The sequence below is a fragment of the Falco biarmicus genome, chromosome 1, assembly GCF_023638135.1.
Source record: "Falco biarmicus isolate bFalBia1 chromosome 1, bFalBia1.pri, whole genome shotgun sequence".
Classification (NCBI taxonomy): Eukaryota; Metazoa; Chordata; class Aves; order Falconiformes; family Falconidae; genus Falco; species Falco biarmicus.
In genome coordinates, this window is record NC_079288.1 from 9554063 (window position 1) to 9575143 (window position 21081).

General features: G+C 45.0%; 1 protein-coding gene across 1 annotated transcript in view; it reads left to right on the forward strand.

Annotated features, from left to right (window-relative positions):
• Nucleotides 1-21081, forward strand: part of DNAH9 (dynein axonemal heavy chain 9) — a 186292-nt gene that overhangs the window by 124605 nt on the left and 40606 nt on the right. The window contains exons 58-60 of the mRNA XM_056342836.1: nt 989-1159; nt 3038-3160; nt 17796-17989. Of these exons, the coding sequence (XP_056198811.1) occupies nt 989-1159; nt 3038-3160; nt 17796-17989 (488 nt within the window). The remainder of the gene's footprint in view (nt 1-988; nt 1160-3037; nt 3161-17795; nt 17990-21081) is intronic.

The following is a 21081-nucleotide window of genomic DNA, read 5'->3' on the forward strand; positions in this document are numbered from 1 at the left end:
CATTCTGCAATTATTTAATAATGCAGTAGGTATCAGTGTTACTTTAATTTGTTGAGGCATTGCTTTTCCTTTGCAGAACCCTAAAAATAATGCTGCCAACACAGTCGTGCCTCATCCAGTTAGTGCTATTAATTTGTGTTGGCCTGGTTATTTCCTATTAGCTGGGTCCCAGTATACAGAGCCTTTGCATTGCTAATCAAGACTTAGGCAATTTTTTTTCTTTTTCTTTTTGCAGTTGCATTTGATAATTTGCTAATGGGTTTTCTCTGGACAGCTTTGGAAGTGCTTTGTCTTCTCTCATTTAGACCAGAAATGTTACAAGAATCCTTAGTACCCTTATATATGAGCATCATTCTTGATACATTCACCTATCCCCAAGGAGACTTTACTGACTGATTAAGATGACGTCCTACCTGCCCTTCTCAGCTTGTCCTTTGCTGAATCCAGACAGTGAAATACTTATGGGACTATTCCTTGTATTTGTGGGAGTTGCTTTTTTCTAAGTTGAAATATATGGCAAATGGGAAGTATGCTTTCCTCTGGGAATGCCACTATCTTTTGGTTTAACATTTGCAGAGAAAGTGGACTGTGTAATCCCCACATGAGAACACATTTGGCCAGAGACATGTTTCTTATATGCACTGTGTCTTAATGCAGTCTCTGCGCTACTTTGTCAAGCCCGGGAGAGCGCAGTGTCACAGGGAATGTCATCACTGCCTGCCTGCATGCTCCTGAAAAAGCAGCTAAAGAAAAGGTACAGGGTCTGGTCTCCAGATGTGTTCCCCTGTCTCCTGGAGCTGGTGGGCCACACTGCTGGGCAGGTGGGGATGCTCTGAGGATTCTTTGAGGATGCTTTGGACATGCTTTGTCTGTGACCTTAGAGACACAGTATCTGAATTGGCTTCATTTAATTGCAACAATTCAGGTGATACCCAGGAGCATGCAAAGAGCATCTAGAAACACCAGTGTCCTGTGTCTCCCCACCTAGGCGTTCAGAATCGTGTTCCAGAAAGCTGTTGAGAGGGCAGCCCCGGCCGAGAGCCTGGCGGTGCGTGTGCTGAACCTCATCGACAGCATTACCTTCTCCGTCTTCCAGTACACAGCCCGGGGGCTGTTCGAGTGTGATAAATTGACCTACACCGCTCAAGTTACCTTCCAGGTAAACACCACCATTCCATGCCATTTGCATGCAATGATTTATGTTACAGGCAAAGATATTGGCACGCAGGGAAAGCTCGAACTGTCACAGCTGTGGCCTTCAGCATCAGAGCAGCAAATACAAAGGCTGGGGAACTGATTTTCCTCTCTGCCTCTCTTGCTGATAACAGTCACAGATGCTGTGTTTGATTTGCATTATGCTGACAAATGGTTGGTTGAGAGAGTAATACCTGCTTGCAGAACCGAAGAAAAAGGATAAAGCAAGCTGGTCTTGAAGGCTTATTGCTTTTACCGAAAAGAAATGCTTGCTACGTAACTGCTGGGTTTTGTCTAGTGTGTTAGTATAATTTTCAGTCTATGATCTGAGGAAGGAGACCTTTGTATATCCCTGTGCTGAAATCCAGTTCAATCAACAAACAGTGCTTGGCATGATGTTGCGAAGTTGTTAATAAGTTTGTGCAGTGAATGACCATGAAAATGCCCTGACATGTAGAATACAGATACGAACCAAGTTTGAACGGTTGAAACACTGTGCAGGTCTAGTTAACCTTGATCCAGTGACTGCCATGATTTTTTTAATTCTACGTAACAAAAACAGTATGTCTAAAAGGGAAAGTAAGTATATATATATATGCACACATATATCTACATATGTAAAATATGCACTCTAACAATATATTCTGTTAGTAAAATGCGTGTAAAAAGTCAGCTCATATTTTTCAACATCGGCTTTAATTCTGACCCAAAGGTTACCTGCATTTTCTAATATAGATCTCTGAATAAAGTATTTAAGTAGCACACGTTGTGCTCGTAACTACACTAAGCACTAAAAATACTTAATGGTTCACTTTAAGCTGTCTGGAAAACCAGCATCTGCAGTTTTGGTGTGTGGAGGCAGCTGAGTGACGAGGCACAGTGTAATGCCATGTAAAGAAGCAGTTGGCTCTTGAACTGGGTGCCTCGTTGCCACCGTTGGTGGCAGAGATGCCAGGCACACTTCAGATGCCATTGCTAGGAGGCAATCGTGAGATACAGTCTAGGATCTGTGACAAGTAAATGACACATCCACCACTCCAGCACCGTTCTTTTTCCACCCACAATTGGTGTTCATGGTTTTGGAGTTTATCTCTGAGATTTCAGAAGTCTGGCAGTGCACTTGGAGCAGTGGCTCCAGCTGGGCTCATGAGCATGCATGGCTTTCCAGAATTACCTCGAACATTGTTTTGGTGGCCTTACTCCAGGTATTCCCAAAAGCCGCCGTTGGTGGTAAAAACATTGGTAGGAGCTGAATGGCCCAGGTGCTCTCCAGTGTTTGAGACCTCAGGGACCTGCTTATTCTCTTGATGCATGTACCAGAACGGGGTTTTTTGTTTGTTTGGTTTTGTTTTGTTAGTTTTTCAAAATGCTGTCAGTATGTTTTAACTTAATTTCTAAATTGAACAAGACAGTGAGAGAGGCATAAGACCTTGGCAGCATGCCCTAGGGATGCATGCTCTGGTTCCTCTCAAGACAGTTCTCTGTTCTCTGGCTGCAGACACCAAGCACCGGGACCTGCAGCACACCCTGCAGCCTGAGTCTCTGCTGGCAGGGACTTCTCACTGTGCTCTCTATGAACTTGGATCACAGCCCTTGCTACAGAGTTTTCCCAAATTTTGGTCCTCTTGTGTTGCCAATCTCCATACTTGTTCCTGGTCTTTTTTTTTAGGGAGACCCAAAGCACTTTCATGGTATGTTTCATCACCCCCCTCCAACATGTGGCACTAACTACTTTTTAGCCACACATTTGGCAGCTACATGAGTTGAATAATTAATCTGCTAGAGTATATTGCTGCTCTGTAACCTGGCTACTCAAGGATATCTTGCTTGTTTGGAATCGCAGATACTTCTGATGAATAAAGAAATCAACGCAGTAGAACTGGATTTCCTACTGAGGTACCCAGCACAGACTGGAGTCACAAGCCCTGTGGAGTTCCTGTCTAATCACTCTTGGGGAGGAATCAAGGTATCTGTTTCACTTGAACTGTGTGCCCTCAGCATCCCTTATCTCTAAACACCTTTCAGCAGCCTTCAGGTTGGTCGTTATAGCATTTGGTGAACAAAGTTCGGACCATACATGAGAAGTAGCACAAAAATGCCCCAGAAGTGTAGAGTTCTGTAGGTACAAAGTAGGACAAGAATGTTGGGGCCAGTTATATTTAATATCTTTATTGATGACCTGGACAAGGGGATCGAGTGCACCCTCAGGCAGCTTGCAGATGAGACCAAGCTGGAGGGGAGTGTTGATGTGCCGGAGGGCAGGAGGCTCTGCAGGGGGGTCTGGGCAGCCTGGACTGATGGGCCAAGGCCAATTGTAGGTGGTTCAACACTGCTCCATGCCAGGTCCTGCCCGCGGGTCACAGCAGCCCCAGCAGCGCTGCAGGCTGGGGCAGGGGGCTGGGAAGCTGCCCGGAGGGAAAGGGCCTGGGGGGGCTGGCTGACGGCCGGCTGGGCATGAGCCCCCAGTGAGCCCAGGTGGCCAAGGTGGCCAATAGCATCCTGGCTTGTGTCTGAGACAGCGTGGCCAGCAGGACCAGGGCAGTGACTGTCCCCCTGTACTGGGCACTGGTGCAGCTGCACCTCGAACCCCGGGTTCAGCTCTGGGCCCCTCGCTCCAAGAGGGACGCAGAGGGGCTGGAGCGTGTCCAGGGATGGGCAGGGGGCTGGGGAAGGGGCTGGGGCACCATCTGATGGGGGGCGGCTGTGGGAGCTGGGGGTGTTCAGCCTGGAGAGGTGATGGCTCAGGGGGGACCTGGTCACTCTCTACAGCTGCCTGACAGGGGCTGTAGGCAGGGGGTGTGTGTGTGTGGGGGGTCTCTTCGCCCAGGTAACAAGTGACAGGACAAGAGGAAACAGCCTCCAGCTGCACCAGGGCAGGTTTAGACTGGGTATTAGGAAAAAATGTCTTCACTAAAAAGGTGGTCAGGCACTGGAACAAGCTGCCCAGGGAGGTGGTGTAGTCATCATCCCTGGAGGTATTAAAAAAATGGATAGATGTGGTCCTTAGGGACATGGTTTAGTGGTGGACATGGCAGTCCTGGATTAATGGTTGAACTTGATGACCTTAAAGGTCTTTTCCAGCCTAATGAGTCTGATTCTATACAAGACCGACTTTGTGGGCTCTTCTTGACTGTACCCCTAATAATCTGTGTGTCCCCAAGAAGGTGAATGTTCCCTCTGAGCTTTAGGCTTCTCTGTGAGACAGGAATAAGAATATCCTCTGGGTTTTGTGGTTTGTAGATTGTAAAGGACATGGAGATCTTTGCTGTATTTGGGAGGTGGTAGGAATTTAAGGTAGATAGACCCATGTGCAGAGATGTGCTGGGGACAGGGGAGTGACAGCTGCCAGTAGTTCTGCAGAAAAATACTGTCATGGCCATGAGAAGGTCTAACAGCTAACATGTATTTAGACTGAAAGGTGAGGAAGAGATGTGAGTTATCCCATCTTTGCTCCCATTTGTCAACAAAAGTGAATTGTGCTAGATTTGGACCTGAATCAGCAGTGTCTGATTTGTTTTTTTGGAAGGGGTCAAAATGTTCTTCAAGTTAGGCATGCTCAATCACACCTTGCTGGAACTGAGATTGTATCTTTTGTTTTATTGTAGCTTCTGATCAATCTCAGGCACCTGCTGTGATTTAAGAATCGGTTTTATTTCTAGCATTCTGCCTGTGTGGGACATTTCTCTGCTGCTGTATAGTAGGGAGTGAAGATATCCTGGTTTCATTGGGGTATTTCTCAAATTTTCATCTGGGACATTGGGTTTTCCCTTTCTCTCCCTTCCACTGTGCTGCACAGGGAATGTATCTGGTTCCTGGAGGGTAACCAGACGAAATATCTTAATCCAGGCTCAAGACATCTCTGATACTCTTTTCTGGTTTGTGTTGTTTTGTGGGACTTCCCAGAGGTTTGCAGGAGGTCCAGCTTGTGGTGCCACATGCCTTCTAGGCAAGCACACCCTAGGCACAGGGCAAATGCTGTCTTTTAAGGTAACACGGAGACAGAGCTCTGAGTTGCAGACTGCAGTTCAGAACTCAGATGAAGCTGATGTTTCTCACCCAGGCCACCCATAGTGACTTCAGTAGCATGGAACAATTCATGACAGACCTGTCTGCCCTGAGCAGGAGTTGCCATCTCCATCTCTTCACTGGCAGCGAGGACAGGGCCTCTGCCTCGTTCTGCGCACACATGCTCTCGCTCGTGTTGAAAATGTCACAATCACATTTTCAGCCGTAAACCAAGCTTCAAAGGACTCACTAAACCAGCCTTGTTCATCCTCTGAAAGGTGTACATCCATAATAATGGATGTATGAAAAAAAAATTTCTACAACCTTTCTTTAATCATCTGCTGTTTGGCGGTGGTGTTTTGCTGTTCAGACAGCAGCAGCTTTATTTTTGTTTCTCCTTTGAAGACAAATTAAATGGATGCATAGGGTCAACACACACAATCAGGGGAACTCGGCCATCAACCCACGAAATATGGGCTTTGCAACAGCATATTTTGTTGTTGGGCTGTGCAGTCTGTATAGATGGTAGATGTACATACATGTTATTGCTTGAAATCTCAGGCTTTCCCAACTCTGCTCTGTCCCTGCCAGCGTTCAGCATGGGGATATACAGGGTGAACGGTGCAGTTCAGTTCCTCTGGAGTCCTTTTTGATTGGTGTTCTTCACTGCTTGGGAGCATCCTACACTGCAGAACTTCTTTCTACTTCAGTCTTCTAAGTTTCCTCTGGAAGGTGAACTTCCTTCCACCATAGGTTTCAGAGGTTTTGGGCTCTGATTCTCATTTTGGAGATCCTTTTATGCATCTTAGGAAACACATTACTCTTGTAATGCCCAAGGATGCCTTTGCTAGTCCTGCCTGCAGATGGTGCATTTTCCAGGTAGATACCATCTGAGTTTGCAGAGCTTTCTTTGTGAAAGCATCCCTTCTGTTCTGGCTGTTTCCATCCAATGTGGGCGAAACGGCCTTTCATGTTCCCTGCATGCTGCACCATGATCGCTGCAGCTGCCTCACTGCTGTGATGAAGTCGGTACAGTTGCTGGCTCATGCTCACAAACACCAGAAGGAACACCAACTCCCAGTCATTCGTTCCTCAGACTTTAATCTTGCATCACTGTTTGACATGTGCAGGAGAACAGGTATTTCTGTGCGTAGTGTCAGGGTACGTAGCAGATGCTCTCCGAACCTGCCCCGAGACCTGCAGTAAGGAACTCAAACATCAGAGCTCAAACGCGGTCAGGGGCATCGCTGAACAAAGGCTTCACCCCTTCCAGCAGCATCAGCCACGTGCCCCAGCTTCATCCCCGCAGCAGCCTGCGCGCTCTCAGCCCTGGTCCATCCCCAACTGCTGCAGTGTCAGGTACTTATCACGTAGTTGGCGTGTGCATGGTGTAGCTGGAGACCTGTCCCAAGGTAGGCAGGAACTGAGAGTGCAGTGTCACCTGAAGTGGCCTGACAATAACCGATTCTCTTTGAGCTGAGCCCTTCCCACTCAGCAGCTTCTTCCCCACTGAGTCTCTTGGGGGTTGTGGTTGAGATGGAAATTACGTGATGCCAAGAAACGCTGCTCTGCATCTCCACTTTTGCCAAGCTGTGGGTTAGCAGGGTGTAAATACGTCCGAGTGTGCTGCACACGTCGGGTGTTTCCAGCCTCAGGTGCATCTGCTGTCCCCACGAGCTGCACGTCTGAGAGCTGCAGTCACCAGTCAATAATCTGTGCTAATTTGATGTATTTCAGGAATTTCAGATAGTGGATTCTATATTATCAGATACTGAATACTCTTCAGATTGTCTTTTGTGATGATTGTAATATAGATTTTGCTATAAATAATACAGCTCATGTCAACTTTATTAGTGTTTATTGTCTATTAACGAGTGTTGGTTTATTAGCCTTGGAGTTTTTGGCAACTCAAGTTACTTGAGGCATGGTTTTAGTACAATCACATTTTGTCACAGACTGCTATAATTAGGTTAATTAGTCATGGCTTCTACACAGCTTATTAGCAGGCTAAAATCTCCTTTTCTTTCATCAGGAAGATTAAGTGCTGTAATAAATTGTTTCTTCAACAAAGCTTGAGCAAAGTACATTTCAGGTTCATATTTCAAATTCGAAGTGGAATTTAGCATTCTGCTAATTTTTCACAGAAACATTGAAAATGCTCCTGCACAAAGTGCTCCTCCTGCCAGGGGTTTCAGGCCAAGACAGTAGTGCTAGAAGAAATCAGTATTGATATTTGTGGCCCGTTCTGTGCCTCCCATTTTGGACACGATAACTTCAAAGGAAACTTCATTAAATGTTAAGGATTCTGGGCATGCAAATAGCCTTGTGTGGCTTGGCTTATTATTTATTGTTGTTGTTTGATTAATTATATATATAGGCTAATAGTCCTTTGCAGTTGTACAGCTGTTCTCAGCTCACCATGCTGGAGGATCTGACACGTGTTAATGATTTAGTCTTCCAGTTTCTTTTAAGTTTGGGAAAAGGTTTCACAGAGCTTTTTGCTGCCATGTGTGTGCCAGGGAAGCTCAGTATTTACCACTGAACGAAGAAACCCACGTACCGGTCCAGAAGGGCATGGTTTGTAGGGAAGTGAAATATCTTTTATTAGGTCTGCTGATAGACTTGGAAAAAAAAATAGGTAAGTTCCAGGCTTTTTAGTACTTCTTTAAGCCTGAAACAGGAATTGAATTCAAACTAAGTACAGGTCGAGGAAAAACTGCTCTGAGCTTTAACTTGATTCTGTTCATCAATCAGCCTGTGTGTGGGAGAAGGCAGCCTCTGCGGAGCCCCCGCGGAGGCACATGAGTTAGCTCTGGAGCAAGGGGAGATGTTAGCAAAGGACACAGCCATTAGCCTTAGTGCAAATACTGCCTCTGGGTCATTGAAGAGTTAGTTAAGAGCAGGAAGGGAAGAAAATTGTGTCATTTAATGAAAGCAGTGCCTTTGCGGAGTCCCCGGCTCTGGCATTCAACAGAGTGGGTCGTTTCAGTTCTAAGGCCTGTCTCTAGCAGGTACTTAATAGTGATCTCTCTCTCGAGGCCAACAGTATTCTTTTATTCTTAATGAGGTTTTCTGTCTTTTTTCCAATTTCCTTTATTGCAGTATCGTATACTTTCCTCACCCTCTGCATTCCCAGTACTTAGCTTGGAAGTTTTTATTTCTGCTGGTACTTCTGAAAAAGTTTTTAGTGTGCATGCAAGGTTGTCCGTTTCTCCTGCCTTGGCTGCCGGGTGCCTTGTGGTCTTCCTGCCCTTGCGGGCACACCTTGGGCCACGCAGGTGTGATGCTGCTGCTGCTCGAGCTGCACAGGACGTCACAGCCACATGCAAATAACCATTTTGGTTCTTGTTGCATGATTGAACTTCACATAAAATCAGTGTACAGATTGTCCTCTTCAGGGGTTTTGCCCCATTTTTTTTTTTTTTCTTTCCTTCACTGGAAGGTCTTCTGTGTCGTAAGATGGAAATGTTGATACCTAGATGGGAGGTGAGTGTTCTCTGAATTGACGCACTGTGATTCCTTCAAACCCCGTGCGACGCAGTCTGCTTGTTGAGCTGTTCTTCAGTTATCTGCAGGGCTGAGGCAGACAGCTCCCATCATGGTTCTGCTCTGAGCATGGATATAGAAAGTAAAATGGGCCAGCAGTTGTTTTCTGGCCCTGGCAGCACCTGAATCCATACAGTGAAACTCCCCTCACCTCCCAAACCAGAGAGACCTCATATATTGTTTACTGTGGGCAGTCTCTGGACTGTCCTACCACCTGGGCTATCTCCAGGCATTTCCTGAGGGCAGGTGAGTTCATCAAAGTCAAATATAAGCCAGCAAAATAGTAGTAACCTCTGTGGCTCATGGTGAGCTTGTGCCTGGACCTCTCCTGCAGCCACAGATTTGTGAGCCAGATCAGCAGGCAAGAAAAAAGTGTGTGACTTCTCACTGTACGAGTGTGCTGGGTCTGAGATAAGCAAATAGAAATTCCATCTCCCCGTAGTCTGAGACAACCTGGCTCTGGAACAGCTTTATAGATGCCTGAGCATGGTTTTTGGTCCTGAGCTAATACAATCTGCCCGTCAGCGGGGCTTATTCTCTTAGGCAAAACCTCACACGAGGCATAGTTACACACCTTCTGTTCAGAGCCCAGTGCCAAAAGACCATGCCTGTGCTTCTTAGGGGCTCAGCACCACAGTCTGTGTTTGCCTACACATGAATGTTCCCAGAGTCAAGCTGGACTCTTCTTGAGCTTCACCACTACTAATAAAGCTAGTGGTTATACCCTTATGGTCTTTGTTTTCATGGTTGCCTTGGCCAAAACCAGCCCTTTTCAGAAGATGAGAGTGGCTTCAGGCCACTGGGACTGGCTGAAGGTTGGCACAGATTTCCCTGTGACCCCAGTGATCTCTGCTGTGACATTGGTGCTCCAGCTCCCTCCTTGTCGGGGAGCTGTGTCCAAGCTGCCTCGTGGCCTTACGCCTCCTGCAGAGCCGTGGTCCCCGATGAACCGTGTGTGCATCTGGCTGTCACCGCAGCAGCCTGTTCCCACAGGGTGGATGCAGGCAGCTCTGGATCTCTTTTGCACAGATACGCGTTTCCCAAGTCTGATTTTCTTTGTGATATTTTCTGCAGTGCCTCTTCATTGCTGAATGCAGATGTGTTGCCCAGGATAAGTGAAGCTAGTTAATATACAGCAAGAATACACCTGGCCAGCTTGGATTACTTCTTCATCCCAATCATTTCCCTCATCTTTTTCTGAAGAGGAAGAATTTTCATTATGTAGATATGAAAACGCTACTGAAAGGGCATTGTTTAATAAATGTGATGTTGAATAATGAGCTCTAAATACTGAATTCAGCTTTCGAGGAGGAGAACAGCAGTAGACAAAGTAGTATATTAACTCCATATTTATAATTTTGCAGAATGCAGATGATAAGATTGCGTGTGTGGCTTATGAGATAAAATACCGAATCATATATTTCACATTTAAGAAAACTGGATTTTTTTGACAAAAGAACAGAAATGTCTCTTCCAACTTTCACTTTTTGTACTTTTTAGGCACTGAAATTTTTCATTCTTGTCAAAGATTCATTGTGACACAATCTGCTGCCTATATTGTGTTTTTTGCGCATAAGCAAAATCCTTTGATCAGACCGGTCAGATATGGAAGGCTTGCAGCTCACCGCTTCCCATGTACGTTCGGAATTGTTATTATGTCAGAAAATCATAGCCTTAATTAAACACTTTCCATTAACTCAGTTCTTCAGATGTACAGCCTATTAGTGCATCTTTGATAGAAGACATTGATTATGATACTTCAATGTGCATTTATCTGCTCTCACCTAGAAGTTACCTAAGGACATTCATCTGAACTCACCAGCACTCAAATTTTACAGAAATATTTCCAATGTCTTGCAGAAATTCTACTTGAGAACATTTTTTTTTTTTCTTTTTTTTTTTTTTATTTTTCCTTTGTTAACCTGCTGGCTAACGATCTGATGGTTATCTGAAATACAGCAGAGATTTTGATCAATCAGGTATTTAAAGGTGTGCTTTGTTGGTTTGATTGCAGAGTGGAAATTGAGGTTTTCCATATGTCTTTACAGCAGTGTCAGCCTCTGTCCTTCACTCTCAAACCACCCATGGCATAAAGCCTGCTGTCAGCCAGTCATTTTAAATGTAAAATTTATTTCACCTTCTAAATGGAAGCTAAGGGAAGTAAATGTTTCATCAGAGATACCTTTTAGATATCAAATTATCTTTTTTAGATATTTTGTATCTTCTGAAGTCCTGTTGCTTTGCCTACAAAACCAGAAAAAAAAGTCAGTTGCACTGCACTCCTGTAAAGATGCTGGTGGACTGTGGACCCAGGAGTGACCGCAGAGAGGTCTGGAGGCTGAGCTCTGCTAGCAGCTAAGGGCTTGCAAGCAGCCATGCTATTTTGGACAGGGTGTACTGTACCTGGGTCTGTAGGATGCCTTTGGAAAGGTAATGAAGGCAAATGGTTTGCATCTGCCTCCTCTTTATTAGTTCTTCCTTTGCCATAAAGGGCCTGCTGGAGCTCCTTATTTCTGTAATGTGGTAGAGCTCACAAACGTTGCCTTTGCATAGCGGTGTTGGTTCACGAGAACAGCTGTGAGGACTGCAGGCCAGGTGCTTGGCTGACTTTCAGCTGGGAATGATCTCTGGAACTCTGATGGTTACACCAAGACTTCACCTGAGGCATGTGAGTTGGCCTTTGATGGAGGCACTCACAGTCTGTGTATCATCCCCACTGTGTGATCACAGTGCACCAGTGGACCACAGTATCACCAGTATCTGGAGAGGGGCATCCTGGCGCAATGAACGTAGTCTGAGAGCGCCTTAGGGATGCACTTCTCACTTCACTCTGAGTTGGCCAAGGCTCTGCTGGAGTCTGGTTTGATCTCTGAGTATTGTGTTTAAAGAAGGATGAAGACCTTCTGGAGAGAGGATAGAGAAGAGCAGTGAGAAGTATCAGATACCTGAAAACATCACTGTGAGAAGAGACTGAGGTGAGGGAGAAGGGAAAGTGTTATGTCTGAGGGCCTGAAGACTGAGGAGACAGGAGGGTATGACCTTCAAAAAGTGTCTTCTGAAGGGGAAAGAAATTGGTTGTCTGTACCAGTAAAGAGTAAAGCAAGGTGCATCTCAAAGTACTGCAAGAAAGGTTCACACCAGACATTTGGAAGGTAGTAGTGGTGGAGGGTGGTGAAGGGCAGGCACAGGTTGCTTGTGGCGTCTGTCATGGAGGTTGTTCGAGCAGGTCGTGACCATGTGCAGGGTTATGGCAGAGGCCTGAGCACACCAGCTCTCAGATGAGAAGCTCTGCAGCTTATTTTCTCTTCTAGTCTGCTTGCCTGTTCTCGGGGCCATTCTGCTGTGGTGCCACCATGAAACCTTGGATGAGACCATCGCTGCGGGACCCCTGATTAAGGGACGAGTACATAGGTGTGTGTATATGTATGTATATCAGGATACAGAACCATGGACTTTGAGAGCCTTCCAGCAGTGACATCCTGGAACGGATGCTTCAGTGAGCACTTCCAGCCCATGAGATGTATTTTCTCTTTAAGTTCTGCTGTGCGTTGGTCCATGGTGATGGCCCATCTGTGATTTATAACAGGCAAATTGAGGTAACGTTTCAGAAATACACCAGTACCAACTTTCAGCTGTGATCAGGGACCCAAGGCCACCTTCTGGTTCTGGCTGCGTACCCCCCGTTTGCTGGAGAGCATCAGAGTGAAGAGGAAAGGTGGAGAGTGTGGCTTGGCAGAGCAGCCTGGCTTTGCAAGGCCCCTTCTCCAAACCACTTGAACAACCTTTGCAGAAAATACAGGTAAAACGTCAATATGAGTCTAGCTGTGAAACATCTCAGGCAAAATTATGAAAATTTGGTGGGTGGTTATAAGCAATTAGAATACAAAGATTATGACTAAATATCATTTCTGTTGCTGACCTTTCCTACCCAGTGGAGCTGTCTGTAAGAACGTGCTGGTAGGAAAGACCCGAGTGCTGAAGCCATGGCTTTCTGATTTATGATACAGGCTTCACTGGTAGTTTTCCAAGACCAATTGGTCTCCTCAGACCACAAGCCCAATCATAAGGTGTTTGCATTTTGTGATGCTCTAGGAAGGATGCTACAGATAAACAGGATGTTTTGGTATAGTGACTTGTCATGGCACTACACGCTTTTTAACCCCGGTCTAATTTAGACAGGAGAGAGCAAGGAGGAGTTTGAACAGACAGGGCCATACAGGGCAGTCAGCTTGTCAGTCAGCTTTTTTGAAAGATATAAGGAGGATTAAAATAACATTTTTTTGTATTGAGAGGTGACTGAAGTTTGGCAAACCCATCACATCTGTAGTTTTACCTTTGGTAGAGGTTTTTCTCGTGAGTTGAATAATTCAGGTAGTGCAGCTAAACAGAAAAAAACACCTTCAGTGAATGAATAATACAAACCCAAACCTAGTATGGGAAAGATGGCAAATAATCCATCATTTTCAACATTAATTCTTCTAGTTAACAGTAGTATTCAAATGGAGTAATTCATCTGCCTGTATGTCTGCTTCCTGAATGATCCAATCTATCAACTCAAGCCAGATGCAGGTCTGACTTCACCATTCTTCCAGGAGCTGTCCTGCTCCAGCTGTGGGGATGCTGGTTTTCCTAATGACATTTGGGCCACCTGCAGAAAATGAAGGAAAGAAATTACGAATATTTGCAGAAACCCGTATAAGCAGAACTCATAGTGCATGTGGATGGTGTAAGACCTTTATAAGAGGGTGTTTGGAAGATGCACGAAGTTCCCAAGCATCAGGCATTCATACAGCTGCTTTGCTTTAACCCTGCTGCAAAAATTCACGCATGAGCTGCTTCGAAGCCTACAGCCCATGTACATGCAGTAGCAGTGACATCAGACCTTTGAAGTTTTTCTTTTCACTAAAGGCTCAGCCCATGCTGGAGGCAGCAAGCAATGAGGGGAAACTGTGTGTCACCTCGTAGCGCCCACCTGCCTGGGGCTGCTCCCTGTGCCCCCGAGGCACTGCCTCTGCAAAGACCCCCCTGCCCCCCCCGACTCTCTGAAGGGCTGTGTGTTAAGGACGCCTTGTAAGCACACCAGCACTTGCTCTGTGACGGCAACTAGGATTTCTTCCTCAAAGCCAATGGCTGATACATGTTGTATTTCCTACAGCTGTGGGGGGAAAGGGAGTACTTTGCATTTGTGAATGTGTGAAATTCACAATCTGCTGACATACCAGCTCCGGTTTAGAGCTGGTTCTGACTTAGATGAGAAGCTGTCAAAGGAAACCAAAGTGATAAAGCAAGATGTCTGTGATTGAGTGAATGAAAAATTGTTTTCTCTGAGAAAACAATTATCCTTGCCTTGACGTGGTGTGAAGGGTCCTGTTTGGCTGGCAAAGTCTCTGTTTGAGATACAAACTCAAGATTCTCCTGTTTCAGCCATCAGAGATTATTATAGTGGGGGTCGCAAAGATGGGGACTGGAGTCCTCCAGCCCTTTTGATCATACTTAATTTTGATCAATGTTTTTTGTTTCTCTCAATTTCCATGACAACTCCAATTGACAAATGTATTCTTCATTACGTTGACAACACCAGCCGTGGTGCCCAGGTTGATGTGTAGTACCCATCTGCTGTCCCGGTGCACCGTTCCTGCTTTTACTCCTGCTGCTTGGAGACAGTGATATGTTATTGTTGGTCTATGCTGCTTGGAAAATTTCACAGCGGAGGTATTGAAAAGCAATTAATATTCACAGAAAGATTACTGATTGAGATAGCTTTCACTGCACCAGCTTTTAAATAGCAGCATTATTAATATCATCGCCCCTAATAAATGCAATTAAAATTGTTGACTAATGAAAATTTTAGTGTTAATTTATATAATGCAGACTTCATACTTGCAATTAGAGCTTTCTTGATTCTGCAACATGTTGTTCAGGGAGAGAGAGACCATCATCTCTGATTACATGTCTGTCATTTAGTAAGAAGAAAGCAATTTTTCAGAGTCTCCCTTGTTAACATCAGCCAAGAGACTTCTCGAAGCAACAGCAGCCAAAGTTCTGAAGTGGTATTTTAAGTAAGTAACTTCAAAAGTCAACAGCATTAGGATGTTTTATATAAGCACTTGCACTGATGAATCCGCTGAATCCAGCGTTTGCCATTGTATCGTGTTCAGCTATGAGAGGTGCATCAAATATATTGATTGCTGCAAGGATGAGGTTTGGCAGATCAGAATAGCTGGCACTGCTCCTGTGAACTGGCTTCTCATGTTCTGTGCTCTGGTTTCTGGTTTGCCATAAAAAAATGGGCTATGGCACTGGGTTTGGAGCAAGTACTTCTGCCGCTGACATTTCTCCATGTTAGTGCTGATTCACACATGGCAACGTCTGTTGGATCACCACTTTGCTCACAGTCTTATTCCTGAAATCCTCAGGATCCCTGGGAGTTTGGCATGGGCACGGTCGGTGCCGTATTGAGTTGGTCCGTGCCGGAGCTGCGCAGTGGTGTTGCAGGCACTCTGCTCTTCCCTGCGCCTTTTGGGGCGGTATTGATGAAATTGTGACCGTGGGTAAGGCTTGATTCATTGCAGAAGTATTTATAGCAGTATCTGCGAGTACTTCTCTGCCTGTAGCTCTAATTTTGGCCCTAGAGCATACGCCTTGTGAGGAAAGGTAGAGGAATTTGTCCAGCTATGAGATGACAGAGCCAAACTCTCCATGTTATCGACAGTGAATGTACAAAGGGATCCCCTGTGACAGTTGCAGGTAGAGAGGTTCAGTTTGAACGCAGTTGTTTGTTTGAGTTTTTTAAAATATCTTCTTTACCAGGAGGGCAGTACAGCTCTACAACAGGGCACCCAGAGAGGCTGAGGGGCTTCATCTCAGAGGGCAGCATGTTGGTGGGCAAAGCCATGGCTGCCCTGCTCCAGTGCCAGCTGCAGTTGTAGCCCGAGCACGAGGCTGGACTAGACGCCTCCAGAGGTTCCTTCCAGCCACTGCTTCTGCGATGCTGCGAGTGCATATTCCGCAAACATCCTGGGTCAGCGGCACCCACTGGGACCAGCTTCACAACCTCTTTCTCTCTGCCAGCTACAGGCATTCCCACTGCTAAATATGTGAGCTTATTTGTTATAAACCCCCTTTTTTTGACACCTCCCTTCCCTTTGTTAGCTGTCTGTGTTGAAGTACGGCTTCTAACTAAATTCAGTTTACTAGAAAAAGCAAATTTTTTCATTACTCTTGCTTTCTCATTGGGAAACCTTTCCCGTGGTTTTTAGACCAGAGTGGCCTCCAGTGTCTTCTGCCTCATTTGCAACAGCATCGCGTCCAAGGCAATCTCTCAGCACTTCTGTCAGGGCATTTGCATGACTTTCAAAACCCTGTGGCAAGCCGTATTTTTTCACTTGATCTGAACAAGGTGTGACACCAGCATTTTTTAAGAAGCTTTCTCAGTTTCTTTCCACAGTGAAGCTATATGGCATGTGAGCTGGAGCCTTAATCGTGCAGAACACCTCTGCCCATCAAGAAGCTTCTGCTTCTCTCTGAGTGTGCCCTTCTGTTTCTATAGAAAATAACTCATTCACTGTCTTTTATACTTCACTTATCTTTTCCACTTCTGTTCAACTGCTTACAGCTTCAGATTATGCAAAATGCTCTGAAGATGTTTGTTTCAGCGAGAATTTTTCTTGAAATCCAGAAGAACCTTACAAGCTGTGCGATATGTTTTGCCACTTGTATGAAAGATAATTTGGATTCTTTACTTCTCTGCATAACATTTATAGTTGCCACTTTCTAGCTACAAAATCTAGCTACGTTTTTCGTTGTAGTTATCATGTATTTATTGCTTTGCTCCATTGTTCTTTGGGGCATTCTTCAGCTACCTATTTCTGCTGCAGACTTGTAGCACCAAGAAGTTAATCTACGTGTGCATTTGGCGAGTACAAACCTGGGCAATTTGATTTTTACAGTAGCACAGTATGGTATGCATGCTTGTACGAAGAAAGCACCCACCCATTTGCAGTTTGCACTGCGTTTATTGAGATTTGTGGCTCCATGGTCACCATGACTGCGTGGTGAAGTCTCGAGTTGTGGTTTCAGAGTGTGTGCACCAGACTATGCAGATAGAGAGATATACACATGGGGGAATAGGGAGAGAAAAACAACTGCATGTGTGTAAAGATGAAGATAATTAACATTCTAACTGTGAAATCCGTTAAAAAAAGTGTTTTGGTGAGCATGGCTTACCTAACTCTCCGTTTATCTTTGGATACTGAGTATCCTAGATACAAAAGCACATTTTTCCATCAGTTGTGATTTTTTGCTGCACAGTTCTCTTTGTGTCTCATGAAGTGGTAAGGACATTGTTTGCAGAGCTGCAGCTCACGGGAATGCCAGCAATGTGCTCTGCTATCAGACATGGGCTCAAAATTCCCAGCTCCCAACCAAATCAGGTATTTCTAGGATAACTGACAGCAGCAAGTCCTTGTAACCTGAGTTTTTTCAGTTCTGGTTTCAAAAGAGGAGAGCAGATTTCTTCCTGCTTTGGGTTATGGAGAACTGCACTGGGGGCAATGCCAACTTCTTTCATCCTGTCCTGCATTGCCACTTCCAGAATCCCATGTCTCGGCACCCGTGCTGCAGGAAGAAAGCCTGGATGCCATGCGTGCCTTCACGGGCTGGGGAAGGGCATTGCTGTGACATGGGTGCCAGTATCAGGGAAGGCTCTGTTGAATACAGCATGATTTTAGAGCTGACGTTCCGTGGATGACCTTGAGATGCATTTCAGTTCAGGAGATCTTTTGCAAGCATGAAACTACCCTCAGTCATAGGTTCCTGTGGCCTTGCACATGGGCCAGTTTGATTGCTGTTCCTGTGGCAATGTGCTGGCAACAGGGTTGGGAAAAGGTGAATGAGCAAAGGCTGGTCCTGGTGGGGCTCTGGCTGTGCTTCCCAGGCTCCAGCTACGACCCTTCTGGTGGAGCAAAACACAAACAGTCAGTACTGTTAGGAATACTGTTCGGAGATGTGTAGGGTTGCTCCTTTGAAGACCTTCCTTCATTTTTTTGCAGGCGCTCTCATCCATGGAGGAATTCCGAAACCTGGATCGGGATATTGAGGGGTCTGCAAAACGGTGGAAGAAATTTGTTGAATCGGAGTGTCCCGAAAAGGAGAAGTTCCCTCAGGAATGGAAGAACAAGTCAGCTCTGCAGCGCCTGTGCATAATGAGAGCCATTCGCCCCGACCGCATGACCTACGCTGTCAGGTGGGGATGCTGCCACTACCGCTGTGATGCTCATTAGCAGGCAGCTTTGGGTCTGTGTCCTCTAGGGAACAGGAGTAATTCAGGAATATGGTTAGCTTTATTGTAGAATGTGAGTTCTGCAAAATTATTTCCTATAAAGGAATCTGCTGAATGAGTTGCCTCTGAACTCTACAAGATAGTCAACACATTTAACTGGAATTTCCCGCTTAGGGAGATCTAACCCCCACACCACCAACAGTGATGGAGCAGTAGATCCAGCACTGGATGGTGGGAAGCAGAGATGCCAAGTCAGAAATGAGCATCACCGTACAGGTGTTACGTGTCTGCTAGAGCCTTTCAATCATCAATACAGCTTCTAGAGTTGATTAAGGCTGATTTTGGTTAGTAGATCCTTTAGAGCTGTTCCTTAGGCACAAGAATAAAGTGTAGAAGTAAAACAAAGTCTTACAGAGGTTTTCCTTTTATTTTTTTCCTGTAAAATGAAAAATGTATGTGATGTTAGTCCTGAAAGTTGTAGTTGTAAATTATGTAGTGAAGGTAACTAGGCGAGTCTAAACCTCATGAAGGTATGCAAAAGCAATATGCTTGTTCCAGGAGAACCTAAAGGTCTTTCACTCCATTAGGACTTGTTTTTCCCTTCTCGGTCCTAGTAGCCCATGATTTGACATTTCTGCAATGTCTCTCATGCTACTGCCTCTCAAATAGTTTATATTGCTCTGCCATCTGGCATGTGCACATATATGGGTGCATGTAGCAGATTGTATTACTCGATGTATGAACTAGTTTTCTGGTTGCACTTTAAAATTCACAGAAAAATGCAGACAAGACTGAGTGAAGTCTGCCTGTGGTCAGTGTTACTATGTTTTATAAAAACAAATACTATAATTTATCATGATCATACCATTCTAAACCATCACCTTTTTCATTTCTAATTCTTTTAGGGCTGGGTTGTCCATGTGGTCTCTCAACTGAAGATTGCTTTTCCTGTTGTTGATTAGTTTGAGTAAAATAAGCTTTTGTTTTCTGAACTTTTAATGCATATTTAATTTAAGTTAAATTCATTTATTTCAATAAAAAGGTGGGACTCATATACATAAAAAATAACTAGAACATTAAGTTTCAACACCTTTCATATTGCTTTTTTTATGAAAAGGTAAAGTAATCCAAGTTCAAAAGCTTGGCTGGATATTTTTAGGGTCTGGACATTTCGAGCTTTTCCAGTTGCAGAAGAATATTTCAATTTGTTTTGTTTCTCATCTAGAAGTAGGCTAGAATGTAAACATGTGCAAAGAGCAACAATTCACAGCGCCTTCCCAAAGACCTTGTTTGTAGATGTTTGTGACTAAAATTCTTCTTGAAATACACGATAGTCAGACACTAAGCCTGAAAGGCTCAAGAAGAGCTTTTGTTTAGGGAAATCTCATATCCCCAAAGCAAATGTGAAACTATTGGTGGTAACGATGGCAGCCAAAATGTGTTTGACTTCCTGGTTCCTCCTTGGTAGGATCACACTCCTCGGAGCCTTCTTCGGCCAGCAGCTTGGCTAAGATGGGCACTGTTCCCTTAGCGAAGGAATCTGCTGCTCCTGAGAGCTCCACCTCTCTGGCAAACGTGCGAGTCTGTTCATGTGTCCTTCTCACGTCTGTCAGTGAAGCCCGGTGCTCTGATGTGGGAAGGAAAAGTAGTCTTTGGATTGAGCCCTAATACAGAGAGCATTCCCGACAGCCACCACACAAAAGGCTAATGGTCACCTGGTGTCTCATTTTCCTAAGCACAGTCAAAGTTGTGCTGTGTCTGTTTGTGACCCTTCAAAAAGTTGGGGGGCTTGTAGAGCACTGGGGAGCTGCTTGCTCTGACCATGAGGATGTCAGCTCAACACCCCTACTTGGTAGCTCCCATGCTTCCACATCCACGATGAGGTCAGATCAGTCCAGCTACTACTAGCAAGGTATAACTTGGTCATGGTGAAGTCTTTCCAAGAGCACTGGTACTTCTGGCTTGAGGGATAGATCTTTGAAACCATGTGGAAGGACTAGGGTCTCTTAGTTATGACTTTTCAGATAAAGGACCTTAGGCACCTGTGGCTTCATATAACCTAGAAAAGCAGTAAGCCAGTCATTTGTCCTGCAGGGTATTTTTGCTTTTTGTTCTGTCACCATTTCTCAAATCCTACCATTTACACTGTGAACCACCCCTATGAACACCTTGTTTGGAAGACCCCAGGAGTAGGCACTCTTGCAGTCCTGTCTCGGAGGGCAGGTCTCCCTTTCCTGCACGTGTGGTCCATTTCAAATTCTCCAAGTCACATTGGTTGTGTTTCTGAATCTCCAAGGCATCATTTCAGAGAGCTTGAGCCTTCATGTAAAAAAACAACGTTGTGGCCTCATATCTGATGAACTTTTCAACATTTTGTGGACTGAAGCCTTCCAGCAGTGCATTAGCAAATCCTGACCCAGAACAGAAGTACCTACTTGAAAGAAGTACCAAACAAAGGAGAAGCTTTTTCTTTTGCAATCCCTTAGGCATTTCTATTCCAGCTGCCTTTCACTAGTCCTTCAAGGAGACTGTCAGCTCTCTTAGAGGGAATTCGGCAGCCTGATTCTGGTGTCATCTACCAGGTGAAAACTGGCTGATGTTTTTCTTCTCTGTGGTATGGAGATTTTCAAAAGGCCTGAGACATGTATCTATGCTAGAGGAGTAACTGCTCATTCCTGGGGTTTCAATACGACATTCCTACTTTTGATTCAATGTTCACTGTATCCTCTTTTTTTTTTTTTTCTAACTCAGTGATTTTGGAAGCTCACCCTGGGGAAATTCAGCCTGGTTGTTCTCCCTGTGCTGTATTCTGTTCAGGCAGCCATTGTGGAGATGAATTTTTTCCTGTTCACTCAGTTGTATTTTTCCTTGTGACTCTCATGCAGAGGCTGAGCTACATGCACTAGATATTCTTGGAGCTCTTCCCTTTTATCTCTCCAGAACAAAGTAATTTTGTAAATCATGTAGACTCTTTGTGACAAATCTAAATGAACGCTGTTTCCTCTCAAAAGCTGTATGGATTACAAAGGACATGACAGTTTTCTATACATTAACTT